Source organism: Schistocerca piceifrons, chromosome 4 (genome assembly GCF_021461385.2).
Source record: "Schistocerca piceifrons isolate TAMUIC-IGC-003096 chromosome 4, iqSchPice1.1, whole genome shotgun sequence".
NCBI classification, from domain to species: Eukaryota; Metazoa; Arthropoda; class Insecta; order Orthoptera; family Acrididae; genus Schistocerca; species Schistocerca piceifrons.
Genome location: NC_060141.1, coordinates 454,284,702 through 454,303,878, shown reverse-complemented (window position 1 = coordinate 454,303,878; position 19,177 = coordinate 454,284,702). Strand labels below are relative to the sequence as shown.

Here is a 19,177-nt window from a genome sequence, read left to right as displayed (position 1 = left end):
TTGTTCAGATTATCTTCGAACATGTAACTGATTATCTAGAGGATATTTACAATGTAGTATTTAGCTTTTGGTAAATGGAGAGAGGGAGAAATGTGGAAGAAATGGGTTGGATTGATTTGTTTTATTTATTCGTATGGCAGAACAACAGATACTTCCAAAATAAAAAAGCACTGGACTACATTGTGGAGGCAACAATCACAGATCTATACCCAATATCCTGCAGCTAGCAGAGTGCTGAGCATTTCTGGCCACGGTTAGGGGTACTTCAGAATATTTCCACAGAAGGAATTCTTCGAGCAGTTGTTTCACAGTTTTGAAGTTTAGACCAGCTCCAAGTTGGTGCATCTTGCGAAACTGAACGTTAATGCAGGACGGTGGAAAGTGTACACAACTGACGACCGAACTACATCATAGATTTCTCACATGCACTGGGTTCAATAACACAAAGCAGTCGGTTGATCTCCGCTAACATCAGTGCCGACCTGATTAGCTCCTATAGCAATGGAACTTCCTGTCAGATTGAAAATGTGTGCAGACCGGGATTCGTACGTCAGATATTTGCTTATCGGTAGCAACTGCTCTGTCAACTTTTTTCTCTTTTTGACCTCGTTTTGTTCGTTATCGTTTGTTGAATTTGTTTTGGGCGGACGTGCTATGACACTCATTCAAGTTCGTCTTTGATCTATTCACTCAGTTTTTTGTTACAGAGGGTAGCTAACCTTCTGACGTAACATGCTTTTTTTTTTTTTTGTTCGAAATTGTTCGTTGGTTTTGGTCCGTTCAAGTTGATCGTTGATTCTTTAACTCAGTTTTTTTCTTTTATTACAGAGAGCACGCAGCCCTCTGACCGAACCCGCTGAGCTACGGTGCCGGCTGCCAACTGAGGTACTCAAGCACGACCGACGAGCTGTCCTCACAGTGAGTACTTCACTTCCTGACTTGAAATGTTCGCGTCTCTTGTCGTATTTGTAATGTATGTGAGACGACAAGGGTTCAACAGTCGTTAATGCAAGCTGTCTGCCGTAGTGGTGAACACACAAATGGCCAAACAAACGATCCTATGCCCGGATAGAGTCCAACAAAATTACACAAATGTTGAACTGATAATTATTCACACTGCTAAGTGCTACTGCAACTGAAGTTTCATTATCCGCAAAATATAATTTGATTCAATTCATACAATGAAAAATGAACCAGCTAACGTTCCATATTAAATGAAATGACTATATTTCTTGTAATGGCACCTATATTTCATTGGAAACACCGTCACAGTGAGACTGCAATTCCGTGAGCTAAAATTCCCTGATAATATTTATTTTTCATGGTAAGGATCGCCTCATCAGAGCGTTGTGGGAGGGAATTTATGAAGGGAAAAATTATCTTAAAATACTAATTTATTTGCTCTCCGTCAATAATGTTCAACTTGGGGTTGGACTAATTTACAATTACTTTCATCAAAAAGTTTAAACAGCAATATGGATACAACATTCAAATTTTTCTGGATCACCAACATGATAATATCCGGATTTTTATACACTTTATCTGTGCAGAAGTCTCCGGAATGCTCTTTGGAAGACTGTAAATTGAGATGAAAATAACTTTCCAAATTCTGGGCAATTCACAAGAGGAACATATAACGGGTGACTGAAGCACGGCACCGGACAGCAGCTCTTCAGTTATTAGACATGAAATGCTGCCGTGAGCTCGCGCCAAAAATGGAGTACTCAGTTCCTACTCTCACACTTCTCAAAATTATTCGTGGGAAGGGAGGAAGACACAAGATTTGCCACAACGGAAAATCTCGCTCTCTCTCTTCCTGTATGCAGGGAAAACTTGCAGAATTTTCTCCTTCCGCACTTGTTGTATTCTCTGTCAACAGACTATAAGTTGGCAGTGTACTGGTCATCGTCTTATGATTGGCGGAACGATGTCTAGGTGTGGAAATGCAGCTCACTTCCCACAATGTTTATGGAAACATAGAGTTGGCTCTGTTTGCTGCTTCCGTTTTTAGGACGACCTGTGGCCTTTGTTGAAATCTCTCGGGAGCTCTTGCAGCTCGCACTGCTTTGAAAGGCGCTTATGAAGTCTTTTGGGTTAAGCGATACCAACTCCCCGCTAGCGTTCCTTGTGGGAAACCTCCTGGATTTCCGCCATTGTCTATCCACCGTATATAATTTGCAGATGGTACGTCTCACCACATTCCAAACACTGAGAGTAATACGAGCTAAAGAATGCACAGGCCCTGCTCTTCCATTCCGAAAGTTTATGAGAACACAGCTTAAAGCGATTGCGTATATTGTCGCTTAGTAACCAGTATTGTCATAACCTTGCAAACTTTACAGAGGTTTTGCTGCAAAACCTGTTGGACTAATATTCCGTGAAGACAGGATGTTACAGAAACATGGCGGATTGTTTCCAGAATGAATATTTCAATCTGCAGCGGAGAGTGCACTGACATGAAACTTCCTTGGAGACTAGAAGTGTGCTCAGAACCAAGCCTCCATTCCAGGACTTTTGCCTTTCGCAGGCAAGCGCCCTACCAACTGAGCTATCCCAAGACGACTGACTAGGTGTCCTTATGGCGTTATTTCCGGCGGTACCTCATCTCCTATTAAAACTTCACCGAAGTTCTGCATAACTTCCGATACTAGGACTCCTGGAGGAAAGCATATAGCGGAAGGTAAATCCGGTACTGGCGGAAGTAAAGGTGTGAGAACAGGCTGTCACTTGGGATTGGGTAGTTCAGTTCGTCGAGCACTTATCGTGAAAGGCAAAGATCCTGAATTCGATTCGCACCCCGGCACAGTTCTGATTTGGCAGGAAGTTTCATATCAGCACGCACCCCGCCGCAGAGTGAAAAATTCATTCTGCTATAGCGATGGATGACTAGAATGACTTGTAAATGTCATGGAATCGCTAATACTGTATGTAGCATCAGTTATCGAAATGTGAGCAGTAGAGCACCTATTGTACTATGTATAAGTCTGCAGTTAAAGGTCATCAGTAATTTTTTAAATGTTAATCAACTAGTAGTTGTCCATCATCAACTTCAGACTCGCAAACTTGGTTTCCGGCATAGTTAGTTAACGTTCGAAAACAATCTGGTAGTCACTCGGATATGCGCGTCTTCGTGATCTTGAGCGTGCAGCGCCTTCCACAAGCGTTCGTAAATTTAATCTGGAGTACAAAGCTCACGGAACGTAAGGGACTTTAACCTAGTTTTATGCTAACAAAACTATTTCACGTTTTCTTAGTTTTCGGTAATGCAGAAATTTTAGCGGCCAGGATAAGCCATTTGAAGCAAGTATCTCTTGTAAATTTTTATATTATATCGCCCTAAGTTTTCAAGTTTGAGTTGACGAGGCTCAATAAAACTCTTTATATCCATTTCTGGATTCACTGAGCGAATAATGTGCACTTTCGATATTGAATATCATAGCTTTGATTTTCCACGTAATTGTCTCAGTGTTCACAATGTGAATTATATCCATTTTAGAACAAAAATTAATTTCTCGAAAGTTGCATAGAACAAAATTATTTTCGAAAAATTCTGTTTGTTTTGGTGTAATGGATGCAATTCTTGTTTATAGTGATGGTTATACGACGTGATTAGAAACAGTGTGAAGAGCTTGTAAGGGTTCAAATGGCTTGGCTCTGAACACTATGGGACTTAACATCTATGGTCATCAGTCCCCTAGAACTTAGAACTACTTAAACCTAACTAACCTAAGGACAGCACACAACACCCAGTCATCACGAGGCAGAGAAAATCCCTGACCCCGCCGGGAATCGAACCCGGGAACCCAGGCGTGGGAAGCGAGAGCGCTACCGCACGACCACGAGCTGCGGACAGCTTGTAAGGGTGTTTCAGGGTAGGCTGTGCTGGAAAATTCGACACGTTGAACCGTTTTCGAGTTAATATGATTAAAAGTAACCGAGCAGGCTGTTGAGTGGGGAAAATTCAAGCGGCCCGCCAGATGCAATTAGAGTCGGTTTTTCTCATAGCGTAGGTAATAGTGCGCGAGACCGCTCAGCCTTTGCCTCGGGTCCGATCCTTGTCACCTCTCCATGTCCAATTTTTTATTTCCCTCTTGTTCGGTTTTAAGAAACCAAACGAAGTAAACATTTTGCGACCTGTGTCTGGTGGACTCCTTGAATCTGCGCACGCAATGGTGTGACTGGCTAACCTCAATACTAATTAACTCGGAAGTAGAATAACGAATCGATTTATTTTTCCTGCAATTACTACCAAGGACAGCCTACCCAGCTACACACTTACAAGCTTTCTAAACTGTTTATGTCCACGTTGTATATCTTCAAAATTATACATTTAGTGAATGGGTGTGAAAAAGGAGTTTGGTGCACATCTTAAAGTTACGCTGATAAAAACTTGTGAATATAGATGTATGGAGATCGTCCGGATAAGAAAAAGCATACGCAGCAAAGACATAAGGATATGGCATGTTTTAAAATGAATGTTTAAGTAGAATGTGAATTTTGTCTATTTTGTTTTAAATGCTCTTCTTGCCGTAACTTTCATTTTAGATTATCTAAGGTATCTTTTCTCAAAGTCTACTCATCAGAATTGAATTTTATAATGTTTTCTCCCACCATTAAAAGGACAAAAAATTTAACAATAAAAATTATGAAGGAAAAATGTTTCTAAACTTTCTGATTTTAAAAACTTTTTTCTTTATAATTTCTTTATAGTTTTCATCATTACCTGAAGCATAACAATTTTGTTTCATTGGAATGTGCTCTAGATATTTTCGGACGGTATCGTAAGATCCATCCTTTTCTCGCTAATTCTTTTTCAGACAAGGTATATGCTGTAATTCAACTACAGCAGTGAAACTATAAACATTCAGAAGCTTAAGTTGGTAACATATCAGAATTTTGGTTGGATTATTGTTGTTAATGAGTTAATGCGTATGTAGTGCTGGTGCCAGAGTCTAGAGAAGATGGTAAGAAAGTTTGCCAGAAAAGGAATTTTAAATTTTTTGGAAGAATTACACTCAAAGTTAAGTCAACGTCCGTTGTTTCTGAAAACGGAAACGTGTGAAAAAGTTGCGTCCTGTAGTAGCGTTTGCAGAAGATTGTCGGAGGATTAAAGTGCAGTAAAATTCTGAAAAATGTATGCAGTGAGAATAGATTAACAGATACGAGCATGCCAGCACAGTGCGTAGAGATATAAACCGCCAAATAGAGGAATGAGACGGATGAGAGAAACGCTCTCCTACAGCACCAGCCAGGCACAGCACTGTGTTACCTCGGTCTTCTTTAACGGCACAAACACGTCGCAGTTACAAGATAATCTCCCGGACTTTAAGGCTGCTGATGCATACCTCCTTTTGGACAGGACACAGTGTGAACGTTGCGTTACAGTGAAGAAAAAATACATTGTGACAATTGGCTTACAAGGAGACTGCACGAACTTGCCCTCACCGATTTGGATCATATGGACACGGTGTGTAGGACACGACTGCGACTTCATTATGTACCAACAGGAAGACGAAACTCACAAGCGTTTTCGAGAAAATTGTGTTTGAAAATTTTTGGCGTATATATACTTTGTATGCTCATTAGCATTCAAGAACGGTAGCTCAACGGGTTCGATGAGAGGGTTCGTTGCCCTCTGTAATAAAAAAAAAAAAAAACTGAATGAATGGACCAACACTGAACTGCAACGAGTGTCATGGGGTGTCCGCCCCGAACAAAGGCATCGAACTATGCCGAGCAAAAGAAAATAAAGAAGAAAAAGAAAAAGAAGAGCGAGCAAGGCCTTAGTTTCATATGCGCGAAGTCTCTGGGTCGAATCACGCTGTGGGTACTTTTTTTTATTCCCACGTAATTCTAAAAGCAGATTTATTATGAGGGTGCAAAGTACCAATTTCTAATAAGTTATTTTTAGTTTCATTATCTTTACCCTGAAAAATCAGTTTTCTCTAAAGTTTTGGAAGTTGGTTCCCATTATACAGTATTTGGTGTTCATTACGTGTGCTGTATGTCGCAATAATTATTGTTTGCAATTTTTCTACGATCAGTATAGTCCTTATTCGTGCAATCTTCCATAGGGTACCCATATACGTGTCACAAACTTCGATAAAATAACATAAATAAAATGAATATACTGATTTGACTGAAAATTCTCGTGTATTCTTTTTTTATCTCCAATCTCCCCACGAAAAATTTTCTCTCTTTCTTTCAGCATGAAGATTGTGAAACTTTACATAATGATAATTTGAACAGTTATAATAAATATGTTGTTGGAATTTCGTGGCAAAGAAAAAAACTCTGCGTTAGCGATATTCGATCCAGAGACTAAGTCACTAACTATTGCCACCTAGAATAACTCCGTAAGTATGATAGGAGATGAAACGTTTGTGGGACAAAAGTTGCAGGGGACAACGGGGGGCATAATACGACGTTGGTTTTTTGTTGCGAGATGCGGTCGCGTCAGAGATATGAAGGTCAACTTTGTTGTCCTAAATGACATGCTATAGTTTGGTACTCATTTTCTGATAGCGGCTACCGAGACGAATCCAATGTTGTGTAACAGTAAGGTCTTTGAAGGTCAGCGAAGGTAAAAAAGATGGCATGAATGTCCATTGACAGAAGGTGTTTGATGAACAATGTGATCAATGCAGTGCTGCAATCTTCTTATCATGGACTCTATGCTATTCCTTATCACTTCGGCACTCATCGAAGCTCGTGCTCTGACAGTTCTCTCTCGTATATCATGCAAGCAGTAAATATTCGCCGAATGCGGCGTATCCATCTAACGTGCCATTGACATGTAAACACCATTCGACGGTTTCGTAATACAACACTAACAGGAACCGTAAGCCTAGTGTCGTCGAATCAAGCAAATGTGAAAGATGTATTCCTTCGAAGAACAAGTCGATATGCTTGTCATGTACGGACAATGCCAACGAAATTCAGCGAGAGCTAGAGATTTATATACTGAAAGATATCATCAACGTACTCACCCTATACATCGTACATTTAAATATGTGTATGATAAATTGAGAACAACTGTATCTTTAACGCATCGGAAACATATCCAGCAAAGGAAAGTTACTAACGAGGAAACGGAAATTGGTACTCTTGCCACTGTGGTTCGAGATCCTTGTGTTGGTTCGCGTCAGATCTGTAGGGAATCTGGCTTGAGTCAGAGTAGTGTTGTTCATGTTCTGCATAGCCATAGCAGGCCGCTGTGGCCGAACGGTTCTAGGCGCGTCAGTCCGGAACCGCGCGACTGCAGCCGGCCGGAGTGGCCGTGCGGTTCTAGGCGCTACGGTCTGGAGCCGAGCGACCGCTACGGTCGCAGGTTTGAATCCTGCCTCGGGCATGGATGTGTGTGACGTCCTTACGTTAGTTAGGTTTAAGTAGTTCTAAGTTCTAGGGGACTGATGATGTCAGATGTTAAGTACCATAGTGCTCAGAGTCATCTGAAGCATTTGCATAGCCATAAATATCATCCTTACCATATCAGTCTCCACCAAGAATTAACTAGTACGGGTTTTATGCGTCGCACTGAATTCTGCCTATGGGCTCAACTTCAGATTCAGTGAGATGACACGTTTATTAATTTGATTTTATTTATTGACGAGGCTACATTCACGAACCATGCAAACGTTAATTTGCGTAACATGCATATTGTGCAACTGAAAATCCATGTTGGCTGCGGCAAGTTGCACACCAAAAACCGTGTTCGGTGAACGTATGGTGTGGGATTCTGGAGGACAAAATTAAAGGACCCAATTTCATCGAAGTCCGCCCCTCGTGGTCTCGCGGTAGCTTTCTCGCTTCCCGAGCACGGGGTCCCGGGTTCGATTCCCGGCGGGGTCAGGGATTTTCCCTGCCTCGAGATGACTGGGTGTTGTTGTGTCGTCTTCATCATCATCATCATGCATCCCAATTACGGTCGGAGGAAGGCAACGGCAAACCACCTCCATTAGGACCCTGCCTAGTAAGGCGGTGCGGGTCTCCCGCATCGTTCCCCTACGCTCTGTAAAGAAGCATGGGACTTCATTTCCATTTTTTTTCCATTTCATCGAAGGATATCTTAATGGTAGGATGTACACCGCATTCCTGCAAGAAACATTAGGTCTGTTATTGGAAGAAATACCTTTAAGAACAAGGAAGAGAATGTGGTATCAACACGATGGGTATCCGGCACATTTTTCGCTGATGGCTAGAAATGATTTGCGGAGACAATTCCCAAATCGTTAGATTGGACGCGGAGGAGACGTGTCGTGGCCGTCTCGTTTGCCAGACTTGAGCCTCTGGAATTTTTCTTGTGGGGATTCGTAAAAGACATTGTCTATAAAGACGTTCCAACTACACCTGAACAATGCCAGCTGAAACTGCCAGAGCATGTGCTTCGATAAGTACCTGTTTGGTAAGGATTCAAATGGTTCAAATGGCTCTAAGTACTGCTGGACTTAACATTTGAGGTCAACAGTCTCCTAGAGTTAGAACTACTTAAACCTAACTAACCTAAAGGCATCACACACATCCATGCCCGAGGCAGGATTCGAAACTGCGACCGCAGCAGCAGCGCAGATCCGGACTGTAGCACCTAGAACCACTCGGCCACAGCGGCCGACTGTGTTAAGGAATACCACTCAATACATGATAAGAAGATTGCAGCACTGCATTGATACCAATGGTCATCACTTCGGACCCTTACGTAAATGGACGTTCATGCCACCTTTGTGACCTTCGTGGACCTTCAAAGACCTTACTGTTACACATTATTGGATTCGTCTCGATAGCCACTATCAGAAAATAAGTACCAAACTATAGTATTCCATTTAAAGAAAAGATCTGAACATATCTCTGAAGTGACTCCACCAAACGACAAAAAACCGTCATATTATGGCCCCCGTTGTCCCATGCAACTTTTGTCCCACAAACGTTTCAGCCATTATCATACTTTCGGAGTTATTCTAGGTGGTTAATGACTCACCCTGTATAAAAACGCCTAAAATTTTCGAACTCGATTTTCTCGAAAACGGTTAAGGGTTGCTTCTTCCTATTTACATATGTTACAGTTCTAGTCGTGTCCTACGTAATTTACCATGCCAATATGAATGAGTTCTGTGAGGGGAAGTTCGTACCGTGCATGGCAGCACTTTAATCCACTGTGATGTCATTTCTTAGTATTTTATTTTGATCCGTACTCAATAAGTCATCTTATCGTGGTGGTGCGCACATAGTGACCAGTAACGTCCGCCCCCTATACCCCCACAATCCTAACCCATTCTGTGATGGTAAGCGGGATGAGATACTTTCGATAACCCTCTGCACGAGCCCGAATAACGTCGCGATCATTACTTACAGAGACTAAAACGCCAAATGAAACTCGCGGGGTTATATGTTTTTATGTAAGTCTTAAGCACGATCATGGAATTGCATACCCTGTTGAATTACAGAAGCTGGCACCGCCGCAGAAGCCTACGATCACAAATATTTGAATTTTAAAGGTCGTTCAAGTAAAGGGAAACCTACACAAAGCCTGTTACATGGAGAATGTTTGTTATTGGGCCACGACATGGCAGCGTAGCGGAGCTGGCAATGTGGATTAACAGAGCAGAACATGGGAGTTTTCAAAAACAATTGCTCTAAGCACGACAATAATTTTGTGTTCAGAGAAATGTAAATGTAACGTCCAGGTAGGTATAATACAGAGTTATTCAATTTTTGTGCAAGGAAAGTGTGACGACAATTTAAATTTATTGGTATGACGTTCGTCACCAGCTTGGGCAAGATAAGGTCAGTCAGCTGCTGCGGCAGGAAGGGTCAATGTTTTGTAATTGTGGCATAACGTCACGCACTAAGAATGCGTTCTTATTTCAAACTGATGGGAGTGTTGCACAACTATTGCAGTGGTCACTAAATAAGAAGCCATCAACTCATAAGCCAATGACTTTATCTGACGCGTTTCAGATACAAGCCATCATCAGATTGTCTGAAAAACAGCAATATGTAGTAAATAACAAAAAATGTAAGTATACCAAGAACGCACAAGAGTTTGAAGCAACAAGTATCATCAAAAGTAAACAGCTGAAATACACAACATGAACATCTTCGTGGCCAGATATATGAAGAAATTAAGTAACAAACAAATTTGTTCGGGGGTTCGAGTTCGCGAATCCTTGATAATCTAGTACTATAATAATTACTGCTCATGTAAGGAATAGGTTGTTGTTACCGCTTAATCTAATTCTTTTGGAAATTATATTACGGCCTCTGCTTTCCATTCCTAAGGTCTTTTAGTACTACGTTATGTATTTTATCAATTCAGGAGTTTTAATTGTACAATCTCCCACACCTAATCTTGCAAGGGTTTGAGCTATTGCCCTGTCTTACGATTTCTTGTATTATTTCTATTTTATTGTGTCTTTTTAAATCGTTCTTCTAAACTGCTTTGTTTATGTTTGTGTGAAGGTTTGAATTTATGTAAGTGTTCTGGAATTTTTAATTCTCTTAATCTGTCAGTTTACATGTATATATTTTTCTGTCAAAGGTATTTTTTATGTAATGGTAAATCTCTATTACTCATTCATTTTATTATTCACACATCTTGAACTTCTGTAAATGTTTAATTTTATGTACTACATTTCTTATGGGAAAGAATAATGTTTCCTGCTTTTGTCGCCACGTAGTGCTACCCGCTGCCTTCTGGTGGCTTCAGTTATCCTCCTGGTTATCGCGTTGTAGCCAATCAGTTAGTCCGACATGGCAGCTCTGTTATATACTGTCTTTATGTATCTGATCACTATGATGTTCGTGGCGTGTATTTTAGCTGTTTAATTTTGACGATACTTGTAGATCCATACGCTTGTACACTACTGGCCATTAAAACTGCTACACCACGAAGATGACATGCTACAGACGCGAAATTTAGCCGACAGGAAGAAGATGCTGTGATATGCAAATGATTAGCTTTTCAGAGAATTCACACAAGGTTGGCGCCGGTGGCGACACCTACAACGTGCTGACGTGAGGAAAGTTTCCAACCCATTTCTCATACACAAACAGCAGTTGACCGGCGTTGCCTGGTGAAACGTTGTTGTGATGTTCCGTGTAAGGAGGAGAAATGCTTACCATCACGTTTCCGACTTTGATAAAGGTCGGATTGTAGCCTATCGCGATAGCGGTTTATCGTATCGCGACATTGTTGCTCGCGTTGGTCGAGATCCAATGACTGTTAACAGAATATGGAATCGGTGGGTTCAGGGGGGTAATACGAAATGCCGTGCTGGATCCCAACGGCCTCGTATCACTAGCATCTTATCCGCATTGCTGTAACGGATTGTGCAGCCACGTCTCGATCCCTGAGTCAACAGATGGGGACGTTTGCAAGACAACAACCATCTGCACCAACAGTTCGACGACGTTTGCAGCAGCATGGACGATCAACTCGGAGACCATGGCTGCAGTTACCCGTGGCGCTGCATCACAGACAGGAGCGCCTGCGAGATGTACTCAACGACGAACCTGGGTGCACTAATGGCAAAACGTCATTTTTTCGGATGAATCCAGGTTCTGTTTACAGCATCATGATGGTCGCATCCGTGTATGGCGACATCGCCTTGAACGCACATTGGAAGCATTTATTCGTCATCGCCATACTGGCGTATCACTCGGCGTGATGGTATGGGGTGCCATTGGTTACACGTCTCGGTCACCTCTTGTTCGCATTGACGGCACTTTGAACAGTGGACGTTACATTTGAGATGTGTTACGACCCGTGGCTCTACCCTTCATTCGATCCCTCCGAAACCCTACATTGCAGTAGGATAATGCACGACCGCATGTTGCAGGTCCTGTACAGGCCTTTCTGGATACAGAAAATGTTCGACTGTTGCCCTGGCCAGCCCATTCTCCAGATCTCTCACCAATTGAAAACGTCTGGTCAATGGTGGCCGAGCAACTGGCTCGTCACAATACGCCAGTCACTACTCTTGATGAACTGTGGTATCGCGTTGAAGCTGCATGGGCAGCTGTACCTGTACACGTCATCCAAGCTCTGTTTGACTCAATGCTCAGGCGTATCAAGGCCGTTATAACGGCCAGAGGTGGCTGTTCTGGGTACTGATTTCTCAGGATCTATGCACCCAAATTTCGTGAAAATGTAATCACATGTCAGTTCTAGTATAATATACTTGTCCAATGAATACCCGTTTATCATCTGCATTTCTTCTTGGCGTAGCATTTTTAATGGCCAGTAGTGTATATTTTTTTGTGTAGTTACATTTTGTGTTATTTGCTACGTATTTCTCGTTCACAGACAATCTGGCTTCTATCCAAAATGCAACAAATAAAGTCATTGGTTTATCAGCTGGTGGCTTCTTTTTTAGTGACCAATACAGCGTTGGTGCAGAGCTGCTATTGAAACGTCACGTTCGTATATTTCTGTACGCAGGCCATATTAATATTTGACTAGTTGCCAGTTGGGACCACAATCAGCTGTCCATGGTATTGTACCACTTTACAGAACTACCAAAGGCAAATTCTTACGAGTTGTGACTTTCCTTCGTGATAATGCAAGGTCAGATACCAACACTGGAACACAATTCTTTGTTCTTTCGGAAGCACATCTTATCGTCTTGTGTTTGGTGCCTTGTGCTGCGTGACGTCGTAGAAGAGTAGCTTCATCATCAATGATTATCCACCTTCAATGAGGATGTAGAAAAACTAGTGCGGCATTGGGAGACATGCCTGAACAATGAGATAATTATTCGCAGGCTCTCTGAAAGCCTCATGATTATGCTTCTTAATTTCTGTAGTGTTTATTTATCAGCAAAGACCCTGTTTCACTTCAACAATCCTTGAATTTAAGTCGTTCTACATCCCGATGCTGCATTCAGTTTTCATCTAGGAAGGGAGGGGTAACTTACAATTTCAATATGTGTCTCGTACCTTTTGTTCTCCCTACAATCACCGATTTGTTTTGTCACAGCGACAGCCACCAAAATGTTAAAGAATTGCAGGGGGAAATATTGCAAGAAAGACACCTCGCATCACCCAGAAACTTACTTTAAGAAATCTGAGACCCACATTCGAATATGAGTCAGCAAATGTATTTTTTCCTCGAACTCATATAAGGCGTAAAGATGAAACGATGGCAGACCCGTCGAACACGCCCACACGTACCCTCCGCACACTATAGCAGCAACAACACTTACGATATTACAAAAACAAACTAAAATAAATTTCCAACCCTCTGTTATTGTGAAATAGATCTGAAGATAACGCGCACTAGGAGCAATAAAGTAAAGAGAGAGTGAAGGAATACAAAAATAAAGAAACAGAGAAAGACCACTCCTTCATTCCACAGTGGAAAATAAGGAATGATGTTTCTCAACTTTCTCGGGATAGGAAATTGAAACAGTACAGAACTATTACACTTTCAACGAGTTCTGTTTACAAAAACAAGGCCTACCAATAGATCACCCATCAACTGTCCACTTGCAAACATATTTCTAAAACTGAGAACTAAATATTGAAAGAAATATTACAACCAAAACAATACCAGGTTAAATATTATTACCGTTATGTGGGTGACACCACTTGCTAGGTTAGATGAACAAAACACCCAGATAAAACAACTACACAGTTACATAAACATAGTAAACCAGAAACAAAACTGGCATTCTGCGAATCGGATCTTGGAATGTCAGAACCTTAATCGGGCAGGTAGGTTAGAGTATTTAAATATGGAAATGGATAGGTTAAAGTTAAATATAGTGGAAATTTGTGAAGTTCAGTGGCAGATGGAACAACACTTCCGGTCAGTTGAATAAAGGGTTATAAATACAAAATCAAATAGGGATAATGTAGGCGTACATTTAATAATGGATAAAAGGTTGGAGCGCGGGTAAGCTACTACGAACAGCATAATGGACGCATTACTGTAGACAAAGTAGAAGCCCACGCCTACCACAGTAGCACAAGTTTATATGCCAACTAGCTGCGCAGATGACGAAGAGATTGAAGAAATGTATGATGAGATAAAAGAAATCATTCAGATAGTGAGGGGAGACGAAAATTTAATAGTCATGGGGACTGGAATTCGATAGTAGGTAAAGGAAAAGAAAGAAATGCAGTAAGTGAATATGGAATGGGGGTAAGGAATGAAAGAAGAAGCCGCCTGGTAGAATTTTGCACAGAGCATAACTTAATCATAGCGAACACTTGGTTTAAGATTCATGAAAGAAGGTTGCATACCTGAAGAGGTCTGGAGGCACTGGAAGGTTTCAGATAGATTATATAATGGTAAGACAGAGGTTTAGGAACCAGGTTTTAAATTGTAAGACATTTCCAGTGGTAGATGTTGACTCTGAACACAATTTATTGGTTATGAATTGTAGACTAAAACTGAAGAAACTCCAAAATCGTAGGAATTTAAGGACATGGGACCTGGATAAACTGAAAGAACCAGAGGTTGTAGAATTTCAGAGAGAGTAGTAGGGAACGATTGACAAGAATGGGGGAAAGAACTACAGTACAAGAAGAATGAGCAGCTATGAGAGATGAAACAGTGAAGGCAGCACAGGTTCAAGTAGGTAAAAACACGAGGCTAGTAGAAATCCTTTGGTAACAGGAGAGAGATTGAATTTAATTGATGAAAGGAGAAAATATAAAAATGCAGTAAATGAAGCAGGCAAAAAGGAATACAAACGTCATAAAAATAAGATCGACAGGAAGTGCAAAATGGCTAGGCAGTGGTGGCTAGAGGACAAATGTAAGTATGTAGAGGCTTATCTCCCTAGGGATAAGATAGATACTGCCTGCAGGAAAATAAGATAGACGCTTGTATAAATATCAAGAACTGAGATGGAAAACCAGTCCTAAGCAAAGAAGGGAAAGCAGAAAGGTGAAAGGAGGATGTAGAGGGTCTATACAAGGGTGATGTACTCGAGGGCAATATTATAGAAATGGAAGAGGACGTAGATGAATATAAAATGGGAGATATGATACTGCGTGGAGAATCTGACAGAGCACTGAAACACCTAAGTAGAGACAAGGCTCTGGAAGTAGACAACGTCCCATTAAAATTACTGATAGACTTGGAGAGCCAGCCCTGACAAAACTCTACGATATGGTGGGCAAGATGTATGAGACAGGCAAAATTCCCTCAGATTTAAAGAAGAATATAATAATTCCACGCCCAATGAAATCAGATGTTGACAGGTGTGAAAATTGCCGAACTATCAGTTTCATAAGTCACGGTTATTAAACTGATAGTTCGGCAATTTTCACACCTGTCAACATCTGATTTCTTTGGGCTTGTTGACAGGTGTCACGGTCTACCCCCATGAACCATGGACCTTGCTGTTGGTGGGGAGGCTTGCGTGCCTCAGCGATACAGATGGCCGTACCGTAGGTGCAACCACAACGGAGGGGTATCTGTTGAGAGGCCAGACAAACGTGTGGTTCCTGAAGAGGGGCAGCAGATTTTTCAGTAGTTGTAGGGGCAACAGTCTGGATGATTGACTGATCTGGTCTTGCAACACTAACCAAAACGGCCTTGCCGTGCTGGTACTGCGAACGGCTGAAAGCAAGGCGAAACTACAGCCGTAATTTTTCCCGAGGGCATGCAGGTTTACTGTATGGTTAAATGATGATGGCGTCCTCTTGGTTAAAATATTCCGGAGGTAAAATAGTCCCCCATTCGGATCTCCGGGCGGGGACTACTCAAGAGGACGTCGTTATCAGGAGAAAGAAAACTGGCGTTCTACGGATCGGAGCGTGGAATGTCAGATCCCTTAATCGGGCAGGTAGATTAGAAAATTTAAAAAGGGAAGTGGATAGGTTGAAGTTAGATATAGTGGGAATTAGTGAAGTTCGGTGGCAGGAGGAACAAGACTTTTGGTCAGGTGAATACAGGGTTATAAATACAAAATCAAATAGGGGTAATGCAGGAGCAGGTTTAATAATGAATAAAAAAGTAGGAGTGCGGGTAAGCTACTACCAACAGCATAGTGAACGCATTATTGTGGCCAAGATAGACACGAAGCCCATGCCTACTACAGTAGTACAAGTTTATATGCCAACTAGCTCTGCAGATGATGAAGAAATTGGTGAAATGTATGATGAGATAAAAGAAATTATTCAGGCAGTGAAGGAAGACGAAAATTTAATAGTCATGGGGGACTGGAATTCAAGAGTAGGAAAAGGGGGAGAAGGAAACATAGTGGGTGAATATGGATTGGGGGAGAGAAATGAAAGAGGAAGCCGTCTGGTAGAATTTTGCACAGAGCATAACTTAATCATAGCTAACACTTGGTTCAAGAATCATAAAAGAAGGTTGTATACATGGAAGAATCCTGGAGATACTAGAAGGTATCAGATAGATTATATAATGGTAAGACAGAGATTTAGGAACCAGGTTTCAATCTAAGACGTTTCCAGGGGCAGATGTGGACTCTGACCACAATCTATTAGTTATGAACTTTAGATTAAAACTGAAGGAACTGCAAAAAGGTGGGAATTTAAGGAGATGGGAACTGGATAAACTGACTAAACCAGAGGTTGTGCAGAGTTTCAGGGAGAGCATAAGGGAACAATTGACATGAATGGGGGAAAGAAACACAATGATGAAGTAGTGAAGGCAGCAGAGGATCAAGTAGGTAAAAAGACGAGGGCTAGTGGAAATCCTTGGGTAACAGAAGAAATATTGATCTTAATTGCTGAAAGGAGAAAATATAAAAACGCAGTAAATGAAGCAGGCAAAAGGGAATACAAACGTTTCAAAAATGAGATCGACAGGAAGCGCAAAATGGCTAAGCAGGGATGGCTAGAGGACAAATGTAAGGATGTAGAGGCTTATCTCACTAGGGGTAAGATAGATGCAGCCTACAGGAAAATTAAAGAGATCTTTGGAGAAAAGAGAGCCACTTGTATGATTATCAAGAGCTCAGATGGAAACTCTGTTCTAAGCAAAGAAGGGAAAGCAGAAAGGTGAAACGAGTATATAGAGGGTCTATACAAGGGCGATGTACTTGAGGACAATATTATGGAAATGGAAGAGGATGTAGATGAAGATGAAATGAGAGATACGATACTGCGTGAAAAATTTGACAGAGCACTGTAAGACCTGAGTCGAAACAAGGCCGCGGGAGTAGATAACATTCCATTGGAACTACTGACGGCCTTGGGACAGCCAGTCCTGACAAAACTCTACTATCTGGTGAGCAAGATGTATGAGACAGGCGAAATACCCTCAGACTTCAAGAAGAATATAATAATTCCAATCCCAAAGAAAGCAGGTGTTGACAGATGTGAAAATTACCGAACTATCAGTTTAATAAGTCACAGCTGCAAAATACTAACGCGAATTCTTTACAGACGAATGGAAAAACTTGTAGAAGCCGACCTCGGCGTAGATCAGATTGGAATCCGCAGAAATGTTGGAACACGTGAGGCAATACTGACCCTATGACTTATCTTAGAAAATAGATTAAGGAAAGGCAAACCTACATTTCTAGCATTTGTGGACTTAGAGAAAGCTTTTGACAATGTTGACTGGAATACTTTCTTTCAAATTATGAAGGTGGCAGGGGTAAAACACAGGGAGCGAAAAGCTATTCACAATTTGTACAGAAACCAGATGGCAGTTATAAGAGTCGAGGGACATGAAAGGGAAGCAGTGGTTGGGAAGGGAGTGAGACAGGGTTGTAGCCTGTCCCCGATGTTATTCAATCTGTATATTGAGCAAGCAATAAAGGAAACATCATCCCTTGTACTTACCGGCATCTCGCTGTCATTCTCGTGCGATGGCTGGTCTGAAGGGGGTGGCTTATCCTGGCTCATTTCCACAGAGTTAACACTTCAGACGTCTTCTCTGCAACAGATATTCGACGTTTAGTCCAAACAGGCGTTTAGACTGTTATCGAATATGGTCAGACTAAGCAGGGTAAATATCAAGTTACAGGACTACGGAAACTCGATGTTTCAGATCAATGACAAGCTTCAGGAAAGGAGTGAGAACTCTGTATCTTAGAAGAGAATCTTGTAATATCTCTACATACACTTTCTTCTTCAGCTAGTCTGCTTAATATCTTATTGTTTTTAACTTACTATTCAAACTTTAAAAGGTTTCTCAGTTTCATACTTCATATGTGTTCAATATCTTCCATTTCCTAAGTCTCATTAGGATTTAGCGCTCTTTAGTTCAACCAAAATCTTTACCATGAATAGGAGAATGTTCAACGTCACTACATATTTTTATTTAGGAAAGCTTTCTGCGTCATACACAAAGAGCATATGTGAGCAACGTTACAGCGGACAATGCGTCGCTGATTTTATCTTGCACTATCGAAAATGCAAGAAAGTGTTGCACTGCCTCAGCGAATGGTGCCAAATATTCACGGATATAATTCACAAGTTTGTATAAACCGTCATGAACAGAAGTTGTACGATGGTTTAGAGGTGCTTGAATGTGGCATCGATCACATTCTTTCAGAAGCACCCACTGTTTAGATAACAGTAGATAACCATTTCTTATCTTCTACATCCTTCTCCAGATGGTGGTACGCCTTATCTTCGGTCTCGTATCTCCTCATACAAGGCGTGTAATTTGAAGATAACGCCCTCAGTCATTACCTTTCGAGCATCGTTCATCAATAAATGTTTTCCACTGTAACAGTACTCCGGTCTGTTGTTAGTCACCAGTCCACTTTGTTTACGTCAGCTCACAGGCACGTATGTGGCGTGCCTGGACGAGTCTTATCGCCAGATAAAGTAAGTAGAAAATGATTGAACAGTGACTTAGGAAAACGAGAGTCATGTCTGTAAACTGTTTTAATTCTCAAAATTCAAATAACTTCCGGGAATTCAGCCAGGTAACACTTTCAGCGACCGCCGATATTTCGGCAGGAAATCACCCCGCCATTTTCAAGGCAAACTGCAACGGACAGGCGACATACATGTGAATTTAAAACCTCGGTTCTCGGACTGATGCGTGAAAGATAACACACACACTGAACACTAGTGCCACCAAAGATGACCAAAGTCAGAGCTATCGATAGTGAGACTACAAACTCGCAGGTGAGGTAGCATTGACTCTGTCCCTCTGTTTTTTGACAAGGGAGAGAGACGGATTCCAGACAGAGTTTAAACAAAAACCTCCATCGCTGTTAACGAGGTTGCTTGTTAATTT

General features: G+C 41.5%; 1 protein-coding gene across 1 annotated transcript in view; it reads right to left on the bottom strand.

Annotated features, from left to right (window-relative positions):
- The window catches only part of LOC124795909 (proton-coupled amino acid transporter-like protein CG1139), a 98,481-nt gene extending 80,652 nt beyond the window's left edge, over positions 1–17,829 (bottom strand). Inside the window, exon 1 of the mRNA XM_047259989.1 lies at positions 17,767–17,829. Within this exon, the coding sequence (XP_047115945.1) occupies positions 17,767–17,829 (63 nt within the window). The remainder of the gene's footprint in view (positions 1–17,766) is intronic.
- Positions 17,830–19,177: the final 1,348 nt, after the last annotated feature.